General features: G+C 47.3%; 1 protein-coding gene across 2 annotated transcripts in view; it reads right to left on the bottom strand.

Moving 5' to 3' along the window:
* Positions 1-12,011, bottom strand: part of Osbp2 (oxysterol binding protein 2) — a 164,043-nt gene extending 152,032 nt beyond the window's left edge. For both annotated transcript variants that reach the window (XM_034509032.2, XM_076938230.1), the window contains exon 1: positions 11,424-12,011. In XM_034509032.2, the coding sequence (XP_034364923.1) occupies positions 11,424-11,995 (572 nt within the window). In that variant the 5' untranslated portion in view covers positions 11,996-12,011. The remainder of the gene's footprint in view (positions 1-11,423) is intronic.
* Positions 12,012-13,036: the final 1,025 nt, after the last annotated feature.

Here is a 13,036-nt window from a genome sequence, read left to right as displayed (position 1 = left end):
CTAGCCCATAAAATGTGTTCTCTATAAAATACTTCTCAGACTTTGAGAAGTATTAGTACAACACACACACACACACTTGAGAGTCTCCAAAGTTCCAGGCATCCCAGAGGACCCTACATGGTAAAGACACAGCCTCTGCTCTGGTCTGGGGGAGAAAGCCCATACCTTGCTAACAGTGTGCACTGCCAAATGCCACTACATGGAATAGCATCCCGAATATGATTCCTCTGGATCAGTGCTAAGAAACTGGGTAGATCCAGCTCAGGAACACCCAGATGACCTTGATATTGTTGCCAGGCCAAGATTCTGGCATCAAGTAGTAAGCACCCTCCATCCTAGGCAATGGCTGGTGTCAAGTCCTAGGAGAATAAGAAAAGACATATGGTTGTAGCGGGCATATGAGACAGGTCAGGCCCAGGAAGAGTTGGAGGGGGACTGCTGGCGTGGGCAGTGAGTGCTGTGTGTACATGGGGAACTCAGGGAAGCCACACCCCATATCAGAGCAGTGCCCACAGCTCCATCATAGGACAACACAGTGTGGCAGGCAGTGTCCCCTACCAGCTTGGCAAGGCCATCTGCTCCTGTTTGGTTTCAGGCAGAGGGCCAAGAATGCAGTCAAATGGTAGGAGTCAAATCAATGAGAAATATGCAGAGGTATGGCCCAGGTCAAGGATCCAGGAGGAACAAAAGCATTGCTAAAAAGACTCCTGGAGCCACTTCTCTGTGATGACACCTGCTCTGTGATTCAGCACACCTGGTCTGTGATCAGCTGTCAGTTTCCAGCCCTGCCCATTCCCCTGCTGTTTTCCCACTTGAAGATAAACTACCTAGCAACTTCACTCACATACTTTACTACCTCTTCCCCTCCCCCTCCTCTGTCTCTCCTTCTTATCCTTCCTTGTTTGTTTTGTTTTGTTTCTTTTCCATAGGGAGAGTGGCAGACAGAGAGCTACAGACTAGATAGACCATGTGTGGACCTACAAAGTTGGCATGGTGGATGAGAAATGCACCCCCATACGCTCGTGTATTTGAACACTGGACCTGCAGTTGGCCATGATGCTTGGGGAGCTTATGGAAATTTTAGGACAAGGAGCCTTGCTGAAGGAAGCATGTCACTTGGGAGTTGATAGCCACGCCCCTCTTCCAGTTTGCTCTCCGTGTCCTGTGTGCAGATAAAGGTGTAATGAGTTAGCTTCCCACTCCGGCTGCCATGCTGTGCCTGTGTACACACCCAGTCTGGACCCTCCCTCTGAAACTATAAACCAAAATAAAGGCCTTTTCCTGAAAGCTGCTTCTGGTCATAGTGACAGAAGAGTTCTTAATATAGTTTGGCATATGCCTTGAGCTGGTCAGAAGCAAGGGGACATCCCATCACTCAAAGCCACTGTCCTTTATTGAAGCAGAGTGAGGGTTAGCCCTCACGTGCCCGGCATCACTGAGGTTTGTAAGGAGGAGGACTTCCACACTTGAGCTGACAAAGATTCACACACGGGCCGAGGCTGCTCACCCTTCCAAGGGCCTGCTTCTACAACCAGCCCTGGACTGGAGTCTGGATTGGAGCTTTGGATCTGGAGGTGGGGTGAAGTGGAAACTTAAGGGTTCTTTGGAAAGTAAACATGTGAAGGAGTGTTTTCCTGAAGCAGACACAGGTGAAAGGATGTTTTGCCAAAGCAAGCAAGCCTGAAGGATTTTGCACTAACAATGTGCATGTATTGGTCCGCCTTACATTTCATAGTTGAGCTCCATTTGTTGGGACTCCATAGGGAGAAACTCACCAAAAAAAAACTTCTGGCAGTATACTAGCAGCTTCCTGCAGCTTCCGTGGAATCAAGCTGATTGGCAGAGTGATGTCAGCTGATACAAAGACCAGTGGAGGACACGTGATGTTTGGAGGGAGTATAAATTGGACTCAGTGGACTGGGAGAAGGGCTTGCTTGTAGAGCTAGCTCTGCAACGCTTCTTGGTTTTGATGATCTTTGCTTCGTTGAGGGAGGCACAGCAAATAACTCATGGTGTCCCTGATGGTCCTGGTTCCTCTTGCTGACCTGTGCCAATTCAGCTGAAGCCTGGCTGTCTCTGCTAGGTTGTGCCACCACTGTTGACTTTTTGTTCATTTGTTTGCTGTGTTTGCTATCCTGACTCTACCAAACTGGACTGCTGTATATTTGTAAAGTAGATCAAGCTGCTGCTGCTGCTGCTGCTGCTGCTGCTGCTGCTACTGCTGACCTGTGAACTGAACTGCTGATTTCCTGACAACACAGATGGGAATTAGCTCCAAAGAACAATCTCTATAGAGGGCCACTTCCCCTGTATCCTTTCTTTTCTACTACCTCTGATGAGTGGCGGGCTAGAAGGGAGGTTAAGGCATTTAAGAACCATCATTAAAAATCAGCTTTGAAAAATTAAAGCTTTGGGGGGGGGATGCTGGGGGAGCTTCCTGCCGTTACTTAATTGACAATGATGCTCACACTGTTGATACAATGTGGTATACACTGAAGATCTGCTCCCCTATGGGGATCTGGAATTTAGGGACAGCTAGCCAGTTTAGACCGCAGTCTTGAACATGAGCAGCCCGTGGCATAGACCTTGGGTCCTGAGAAAGGAGCCTCCTGTGGTGGCAGCATTCCACTGGTGTTATCAAACATCACTGCAGAGTTGGCTGTGTCTTGTGTGACTCCACTGAGTCCACAGAAGCCTGAACCACGGGTGAGTGTTCCCTGGACTCCACCCCATTCCTCCTTCCCTTTGTTTTTGTTTGTTTTGTCTGCTCTACATCCTTTCGGTTCATAGTTTACTGTAAGGCTAACAGCATGCTGTGTCTTACTAAGTCCTCCTCATGACTCACCAAACCTAGGGTTAGACTTGGACCCAAGAGCCCAGTGAGGATGGAAGAGGGGAGACAGCCACAGGGTTGAGTCCTGGGGGAGACGGCTGCAGGGTTGAGCTGGTATTGCTCCTGAGCCAGAACTTCCTACTGTGCACAGGAAGGAGAAGCCATGCACCTTTACTATAGAAGGTCTCACAGATGAAAGAAAGGCTCTGGTATCCAGAGTGGAGGCAGAGGCCATACTTCTGCCTATGGTCTGCTTCCCACAGAGCCTTCCACGTGTAGCACATGGAAGGCAAGCAAGCCCAAGGGTAGTTCCAAGAGATAAACATCCTTTTTAAAACTTTAATTTTGCATTTTATTCCTTTATTCATGAACAACTTCACAAAGTGACAAGTCGCTCCTGTGCATACACACTACATACACATAAACACAACTCTACAGAAATACCAATGGCCCAGAGACTGGAGAGAGAACTCAGTGGTTAAGAGCCCTTGCTGCTCTTGTAGAGGACCTGAGTTCAGTTCCCAGCACCCACATCCAGCTCACAACTGTCTGTAACTTTGGCTCAGGGAATCTGACACCTCTTATGGCCTCATACATGGAGAGATAAATTAATATTCTCTAAAAACAATAGGCCACAAAAATATGCTACTTGTTCAATGAGTCACCAGTTATTACCCATTTAAGCCTGCTGACATATTGTATCCATGTTTCCCGTCACTATCCAGCACTCCTGGTTTAAGCCTGCATTCTCCACTGTATCTGCCCAATATTGTTTATTTCAATAAACAGGCTTCTTACATAGGAAACAAGTTTGAAAAAAAAAAAAAAAAACCTTTCCTTTTTAAAAATCCTTCAATTCACAGCCACTCAGACTAATCAAGCTGTAGGACAACCACAGTGGCAAAGCACAGGCTAGAAGATGTCAAGCTTGGTCACAGTGTCCTTGTGACAGAGTTGTCTTGGAGATGCCCACGACACGCCCATAAGTTCTTAGAGGATGAAGGCTCATTTCTTGGTGTTATCAGAAGTCATGATGGGTATTTTAGAGAGGTTCAATGCAGGGATATGCTTCCTCATACAACCCCAGGGCCACTGGGTCAGGGAAACTAGCACCAAGGCAGGGAGGCACTGACCAGGACAGTGCTGGAAGCCAGGGTGCTAGTTAAGCAGAAAGCAGACTAAAGCCGTGATTTGGCATCAGGGAGAGACACACAGGCTTGGAAATTCATTCCATCTGCTATGGAGGGAGAAGGGAGGAGGAAAGAGGGAGGAGGGAGGACGCAACAGCATGACTCAGGTTTTCAGCTATTCATGGAAAGAGGAAAGTTCAGAGGAGGTTTCATGGAGAAAATTACAGTTCCTGTCATCAGAACTTGTTCAAAATGTTGGCACGCACAGCACACCTCCGAAAGGTTCCCTGTCCATTTGTCACACTCTCTCTCTCTCTCTGCAGCAGCTTTATGCTAAATGTTACACAAAAATGCTCCAAACAAACATGCACACTTTGTCACGGTCACACGCATGCATGTCTGTGTAATCCTTCTCAGCCTCGTAACGCATGAAACTCTGAGCATTTCAAACCGATTCCAGTCAGTTTGATGGGGCTACCTCCTGGAGGGGCCTCGATGCCTTAACCCACAGACATGTAAGCACCACAATTCCAGAGGCGCTTTTCTGTGGATGGGCTTTTGGGTCTCCATCTTTCCTCAATTAAGTATTATCAAAAACGATTTTTCTTGGGGCCCAAGCTCCACAGAGGTTGGCTCTGGAAAGCTGAACCCTGGAGTGATACTGAGTACTTGATTCATCTGGGGGCTACCATGTGTACTGGGCCAATTTGTTACCTGACACCACTCTGAAATGTGTCTGGCTCATCAAATATGCAACAGTCTTCAGACAGAGAATTTAAATTCTATTCTCACTTGAACGCTGCCTTTTTTCTCCAAGATCAGTGGTTCTCAACCTTCCTAATGCTGAGATCCTTTTATACAGCTCCTCGTGTTGCGGGGACCTCCGACCATAAAATTATTTGTTGCTACTTCACAAACGTAATTTTGCTACTGTTTTGAATTGCGATGTAAACATCTGCTGGGCAACCCTGAGGTGGGGGTCACAACCCACAGGTTGAGAAACACGGAGCTTGACTAGTGCTTTGAGATCTTTCTTGTTAACTAGCTTAACCATTTCAGAGGATAAGCCAGAATGGGCAATAAATACATTTTTAAAGATGTTTCTGTCTGAAATTGTTCCCTGGAAGACAAATGTCATTTGTGGGGCCAAACAACTGTCACACAACACATGATTCTGCCTCACTTCGTCAACTTTGTGAATATAAGAAAGGTCATGTTGGTAATTTTATTTCTCTATTATGACTTGTTGGGACAAATACCTTTGAAAATTCTGTATCACTTATAAATTTTTCCCTAATTTCATTTAATTAAATGTTCTCTGTAAGGCAAGAAGTAAGAAAGAAATGCTTACAACAATAACAACACCAACAACAAACTAACATGTGAAACTGTATTCCTGGGAGGCATCTGAGGAGATGAACAGTTAAGGGTGCTGGGCCATGGAGAATTTCTCACCCTCCATCTTGTATCTTGCCACATCGTTGGAAAGAAGTAAAACTGTGTACAGTGACTCACACCTCCCAGAAATACCACTTACACGTGACAGTATTTACAAGCAGCTTCCTTTGACTCCTGGGAACAGGAATGTTGCTGCACCCATCTGTTGACTGTGAAGTAAAAAAAAAAAAAAAAAAAAAAAAAAAAAACAGGCTGATGGGATGGCCAGGCTGCCTCACAGGCCCATGGGAAAAGCCAGTGTTTGCTGTTGGGACCAGTCCCTGGCATTAAAGCCAAGCCCAGTAAGAGCAGCACCCCTATTTTCATGTTGTCATTGCTGGTCCCCAAAATTCTCTCTTTGGGGCAGAGACTTTTGAAGTTGAGCTCTTCTTTCCAGAATACCCAATGGAGGCACCTGAAATATATTTTGTGACCACAAATTTGCAGGAGGCTAGCCCCAGCCATGGCCAAATCCCATAGAGGAGATAAGAAGTCATTGAGGGAGGAATGAGTCAGGCATGGGGGTTGGGGGCGGGGGACAGGGAATCTTGCAGCCTGACTGACTGGCAGTCAGAGTGCTTCTTTATTTAAACAGAACTCAGTAGGCAGGGACAGATTCATACTGTTCTAAAACATAGATCATGTCATTTTTATCCTTAGACACGGGTTATAACATCCTCTTGGTCATAGGTTTAGTCACCATTGATAAACAGTGACAAAGCAGGGTTATCTTTTACAATCATTTTCCATCATCAACCCTATAGCCCAACTTTTAAGAATCTAGTGGCCCACTTTGCCAAAGCATGGCAGCCTACTCTCAGGCTGGTAGCTCTTGCAGTTTCAAGGGCACTAGACAGAAAGAAAATCTTCAAGCCAGCCTGAGCTGATTGCCATCTCCCAAGCAATGTATTATCATTTTTTTTCATTTATCCACACCATTCTTTGTCCAGCAGTATAAGCCCCTGTGCAAGGCAGAGATCATTCCAGCTAACCTAACTTTGTCACTGTATCTTTCCTTCCAGGGGCATACCATACTTGGGCCCAATCTTATATGCTGCATAATTGCCTGAGTCTATAGTAAGAAGAGACTTTTAATCCGATCTGCTGCCTGCTTCTATAGCCCAGCAACTCTTGTTAACCTTTATAAGTTTACTTTGTCCTGATTATCCTGTTCTGAGTAAGTACAGTATCTTGGAGTCAGAGCCTTACAAGATTTCTAGCGTCTTTGAGCTACAACCTACAGGACATCAGAAGAAAGACCTTCAGGTAGGGCTAGATAATGTTATCTCCCTTAAAGTGGGAGGGGTAGTCTGCTCAGAGCTTCCCTGGGGAAGCTTAGAAGCAGTACTCCTGGTAGAAGGAATAAATGGTTCGTAAGAAATTTCCCATCGCCGGGCGGTGGTGGCGCACGCCTTTAACCCCAGCACTTGGGAGGCAGAGGCAGGCGGATTTCTAAGTTCGAGGCCAGCCTGGTCTACAGAGTGAGTTCCAGGACAGCCAGGGCTACACAGAGAAACCCTGTCTCGAAAAAAACAAACAAACAAACAAAACCAAACAAACAAAAATTCCCATCAATCCAATATCCCCAAGTTGTACAAATATTAAAAGCTCCCAGAATATGCAGCACATGGAGATCAAGCTCAAAGGTGAAAGACGCCATGACAGTGATTGCATCATGTGGTTCAGCCATGTGGATCTTTGTCAAGCAGCTGTGCTGGCTTTATGACATTAGCTGTACCCATTAGGTATGGCTGTGCCACAGAGTAGCAGACTAATTTGTAAAATTGGAAGAATATGTTTAGATGTTTTGAAAGATAAGTGATCCCCAACCCTGAAGATCTAAACAAATTTTGCTGTTGATCCCTTTGTTAATTGCTCTTAACCCAGATGATTAATTAGAAGATCTGTGGAGGACCAACGATGCCACACAGCAGAAGCAGGAAGGAGCATGAATCAGGTTCCTACTACGAGTCGTATGGAAGTCAGTCTGACTACGTGTGTGCCACCTCTGTTCTGCCAAGACTGCCTTCTTCTTTGTTTGCATTTAATACATACTTAGAAACAGTTCAAAGTAAAAGCCCAGGCATCTTCAGTCCTTTGGTAATGAAATGCACATGAGGAGTTCTGTTCTGTTCTGATTCACTGCTGTAAAGCATGGGCAAAGGCTATCCCATCGTCTGGATTACTATGAAATGTCTAAAAGCAATGGCATCTGCTTTTGTTTGTTTCTGCATCATGACTTAGGTATAAGAATAAAGGTAGTGGTCAGGGCCAGCTGAAGGAGTGTGGGTATTTTTATTTCACATTTTTAGAGAGGGATGGGTTTTGTTTTAAATTCATAGGCTGTTTCCCCTCCTTTTATATGAGAGGTCTCATGGCAGTGTTAGGAGCATGGCTGTACTGACAGCTCTTGCAGATGGCCTAGGTTTGATTCCCAGCACCCTCATAGTGGTTCACAATCATCTGTAACTCCTGTGCCAGGAGATCCAATGCCTTTTTCTGATCTGCAAGGGTACTAGGCAAGCATATGGTGAATATCCATTCACAGGTAAAATACTCACATAAAAATTAAGTTAATCTAAATATATGATTTTTTTAAAGCAGCTAAAGAGGACCAGTAACATGATTGAGTTGACATGATTGAGTTGGTAAAGGCACCTGCTGCCAATTGTCAATTGGAAGGAGAGATCTGACCTCTGACCTCCACGTGGGAGTCAGGCCTGGCATGCATTCCCCTTCACCCAATGAATAAATAAACAACAGCTAATTAGTTTTTTATAATATGTTCTTTAGCCAGGTCCATCTTTAATTAGAGTATAAATGAATAAGCTCAGTTGTCTGAACCATAACGAGAATGTTAAAAATCACAACCTCGCAACTAACGTGGTGTGATGCCAAGGGTGCATTTCCTGACTCCAAACAAACATTCCTTACAACCGTTTTGCACGGCTTGTCTGGAAATACATTTCTATAAATCTGGTGTCTTAGTAAAATATTTCTGTTATTCAAAAGAAAAAAAGATAATACCATATTTTCTCCTACCACTCAGCTTTATCTAGTTATGAGTTTAAAATTTTTTATTTGGCTTTATTCTTCTGAGGCACAGTCTCATTACGTTCCTGGCTGGCCTGGAACTTGCTACATAGATTGGGCTGGCCTTGAACTCACAAAGATCTGTTGCCTCTGTCTCCCAGATACTGGGAGTAAGGAATGGACCACCATGCCCAAGAGAAGCTTGCAAGAGAAATGCTCTGTTTCTTTCTCAACCACATCACCTGGACTCTGGACCTTGCTCCTCACAGCCCTAAGGAGGACCTTACCCCTAACAGATTCCACAGATCTGTTGTAGGTAAGAGAAGGGCTTGTCTTTTCTCAGTGAGTTGGTTCAGGCACAGTGATCTTGTCCTATTAAGAACTACCGAGACAGTGGCTATTGAATACAAACAGAAATGCAGCATTGTGAAGGAGGCTAAGGACACGGACACGGACACACACACACCATTGGCTATAGCAGAGCACTCAGGAACGTGCCTTGCTACTGACAGGATCATGAGCCACAGGCCTGGAAGGGGCTTGGGCCTTGGGCCCAGTGGTGGGATGGTCATGCTTGGACTGGAAAACGGGACTCAGATCAGAAGTGAGGATGGAAACCCAGGGATGGCACAGACTTGTAATTCTAGCACCAGGGAAACTGAGGCACAAAGGTTTAGAGGTCAGCCTGGACCACATGGGGGACTGTCTCAAAGAGAACAGACCAGGAGGGACAGCAAAGCAGTGTCATGCATAAGAAATGCTGAGAGGCTGTGGAGAAAGCTGGAAATTCTAGACAGCAGAGCAGAGGAGCTGCTGACCCAGCTCCCCCAAGGGGCATTTGCCGAATCTGGACACACAGTGTGAGCAGGGTGCCGCTTGGGCAAGCTTCTAATGCTCATTCTTCCAGCCTCAGTTTCCCCTTCCCAGACTTTATATGAAATTGAGAACACAGGATGGATACATGTCAGGACCATCAATTCCACTAGTGGAGCCAAGCAACAACTGTGCCCATGTGGACTCCAGAAACATATCAATGAACCAACAGAAGTGACAGATATGGGTCTTACGCTCACAGAGAAACTTTTCCCTGTGTTCCCTTCCAAACCAGAGTTTATCTCCACAATCTCGTCAGCAAATGATAAGAATTCTTTTCTTAGTGGCCCAGAGACTCTACATCCTTACATTACCTCCAAAGCCAACTCTCTATACAGTTGTCAGAGAAGTGAGGCTATGAGAAACCTTTGCTCTTCTAATGCAAACACAACAGTCCAGTGTGAGGCGAGGCCATATGTCCTGCATTGCCTTCCACAGCTTGGCACTCCCTCTAAACACAGACAATCCTGAGGGCTGGGATCCCGGATGTATATGCACTGGAACAATCACAGAACGGGCCCTTCAGTCTCGGGTGCCCAACTTCACGTTTCAGAACACTTTTTCCAAAGCTGACATTTCTTAGCCCCAGGCTTCCAGAAGAGTCTGCTCTTTAGAGGTGAGATCGTTCAGTGATTGGAGCTGTAGGCCCTGAGCAAAAATTCTCTGGGCAGGTGACCAGATGACAAAGCTTTCTCCTCCTTTCAAGCCTCAGAATACCCCCTTGTGAAATAAAATGACACTGGAATCTACCTCACACCACAGCCAGGGGGATGAAATGAATGAATGTAACAAAATGAAGTGTGTGACCACAACCGACGTTATGCCTCCCCCCCACTCCAAATGAAAAATAACTCAGCAATTCACAAAAAGGTCATTGTCATTGCATACCTGGATAAAATCGTCGCATAGTTGGAGTGTATGTTAAGATAGATTAAAACTGCCATCTGGAAAGGATCTCCTATTGCTTGCTTGGTATGCTAACTCTAAGGACAGTGTGTTCCACGTCACAGCCGAGTGACAGAGACACTACGCCAGTAGGGCACACTCAGACTCATCTTGGCTTCTCCACCACCAAAGTAAACACAGGTGGTGACCCTTGGTGACCAACTTGGTGCAAGGGCCACATTTAGCCAGTGGAGCAGAAAAATCCTCAGCCATATCGTACTTAGTTAGTAAGCCTCTGAACCAGGTGCCTTGTCTCCAAAGGGCTCAGCAGAACCTGAAGTACTATTAGCAGAGAAAACTCAAGCTTTGGCAAACAGCATGGCAGGAAATCTGTCTAACAGTGAAGAAGACCATCTTGAAGAGTGACCCTGGACCAGCCTCACAGTCCTCACATGGAAACTTTTAGAACAGCCATCCCACAGGCTTGTTCCTCAGGCCTCTCACAGGAGGGATTCAGAGGGAGGTCTAGACACTGCTGGAGCAACCCCACAAAATTTGAGAACCACCCGTCTAGAGTGACCTGAGCTCTCAAAGCTTAAACTCCCAGTGAAAGGGAAGTTTCCCCTTCTATCCAGCCTTAGCAGGAGGTAGTATTAGCTGTGTCTCTGCAGGGCTGCAGCTCTGAAACCCACACTGCTTCTGGAATGAAAAAGGTAACAGAAAAGCATTATCTGCTCTGCACAAAATGTCAACTTGGGGTCCCAAAGGGTAGACACTGTGTCTGCTCTATCTGTGGGTCCGCAAGGCTCAGCCAGGCAACCAGCAGGTGTCAGCAAATGTAGTTAACAAACAGAATAGCCAGGTGAGGTGGGACCTGCAGCCCTTCCCAAGAGTGGAGTTCACTAACTGCCTCCCTCCATGAACACAATGAACCAGACGCAGCAAGGACTCTTGTCTTGTCGGGCTAACTTTGGCTGTCCTCCCAGGTTCCACAGCTACCAAAACAGGAGGGGAATAAAGGACCTACTCCACTCCATTTCCTGACTCATCCTTTTAAACTCAAGCTTGCCAGAGGTCATGTCCACAGGTCACATCTTCCCTTGGCAGTTGCCAGACATTACTTCTACAGAAGTTCATGCAAACACCTCAGAAGGGTTATGGTGACACCCCACAGTCAAGGCCAGCCATCACCACCCTCCAACCTCAAATGTCCCACCTCGGTACTTCCGTACCTGTAGTAGGACAGCAGGCCATTGCCAAGCACGAACCAGCGGCGCTGGTAGCCCTTCAGGTAGTTAGTCCACTTGAGGAGCCAACCCTTGTAGCTGTCCAGAGGTGGTGAGACCATTAGGACACTAGTCCCTGACACTGGGATCCCCGCAGAAGTCTTCGCCTGACCTGGTCGTAGTTTGGCGACTGGCAAACTCTCCTCTGGTGAAGCTTTGGTGAAAGGCACAGACCCTGCTCTTAGGTCGGCCTCTGACCCCGGCCACAAGTCCTGTAGTTCCGATTCCTGCCCAGCCTCTAAGGGCCTTGGCACAGAAGTCGTCTGGGACCCAGGTTCGGATCTCGACGCCGGCTCAGAAATTGGCTGGCACACCTGTTCCGACAGCAACTCCTGCTCTGGTGCCTGCACAGGCTGGAGCTGAGGCTTTGGCGTCGGCCCTGAGCCGAAGGTGGACGAGTTCATGCCCGGCGCCGCCGTGTGGCAGGACAGGCAGGGCACAACCGTGAACAGCGACGAGAGCCCGCGGGAGCGGCCAGCGCAGCCGCCGCCTCGGCTCAGAGCGGCCGCTTTCCCCATAGAGCTGTGGACCCGAGCGCGGCCGAGCGTGAAGTGGGGGCGGGGCGGGGAAGTGGGTGGGGCCTGTTCGGAGGGAGGGGCGGGGCGGGGCCGGGCGGGGTTGGAGGAGTGGGCGGGATGGGTGGGGCCCTCACGTGAGCGGCAGAGCCGGGGGGCGCGCGTGGGTCCCTCCGCCGCTCTGGCTCAGGTGGAACACCTTGAGCCAAGAGTTGGAAAGACGACGTGAAAGGCACCTCAGGCTTCAGGCTGCTGTGCCTCCTGTGCCAAGCGCTGGGAGAACAATGGTGAAAGAAGGCCACGCGGCGCGCTCGCCACGCAACTCTGGGCAGTGAGTGGGTCGTGGACAGCAAACCTCAAACTCTGGCAGTCCGATCTTCTGAGGAAATCCAGCCTAGGCCCAATCTCTAGTTGTGGAAACTGTAACCCCACAAGCTTCCTTGGGCTCATCTTTATAATGAAGATAATACCTCCTTCAAAGGTTGTAATAAGATGGTGCATATGAGGCACAATTGGCATAGTAGATGCTCCGTGAGCATCACTGAGTTATTAACTAGAGAGCTCTGTGGTACATTTTGTCAACGACCAGAGCAGGAGATGAAAACAAGGTTGACAAGCTTGGGAAGCAGCCGCTGTGCATGCACGTGTCAGATGTGTGTGTAGCCCTCAGGGAAGGAAGCTAACTAATAAATTCTTAACGATATGTTTCAACTCCTGAAACAAATGCCAAGCTCCCTAAGATGACAGGCCTGTCATTAGTTCTACCAATGTTGGGGAAGAGTCGCAGAAGAGACAAGGTTTGCAGAGTCAGACAGACAAGAAAGACCGTCAAGGAGAAACCAGTGTATACAAAAGGCCTAAATCAGGGAGAACAGCTTACCTGGCAAATGGCTAACAGTTCAGTGTTTTGACAAGGGGTGGGCAGGACACAGAACAGCTGGCCCACAACCCACCACAGGAATGCCCTTTATCCTAGAGAAACCTTCTAGGAATAAGTGAAATTTATTTCCACTTTTAAAGTGTGTGTGTGTGTGTGTGTGTGTG

This window comes from Arvicanthis niloticus, chromosome 7 (genome assembly GCF_011762505.2).
Source record: "Arvicanthis niloticus isolate mArvNil1 chromosome 7, mArvNil1.pat.X, whole genome shotgun sequence".
NCBI lineage: Eukaryota > Metazoa > Chordata > Mammalia > Rodentia > Muridae > Arvicanthis > Arvicanthis niloticus.
Note: the sequence above shows the minus strand (reverse complement) of the source record. Positions and strands in the feature narration are given on the sequence as shown.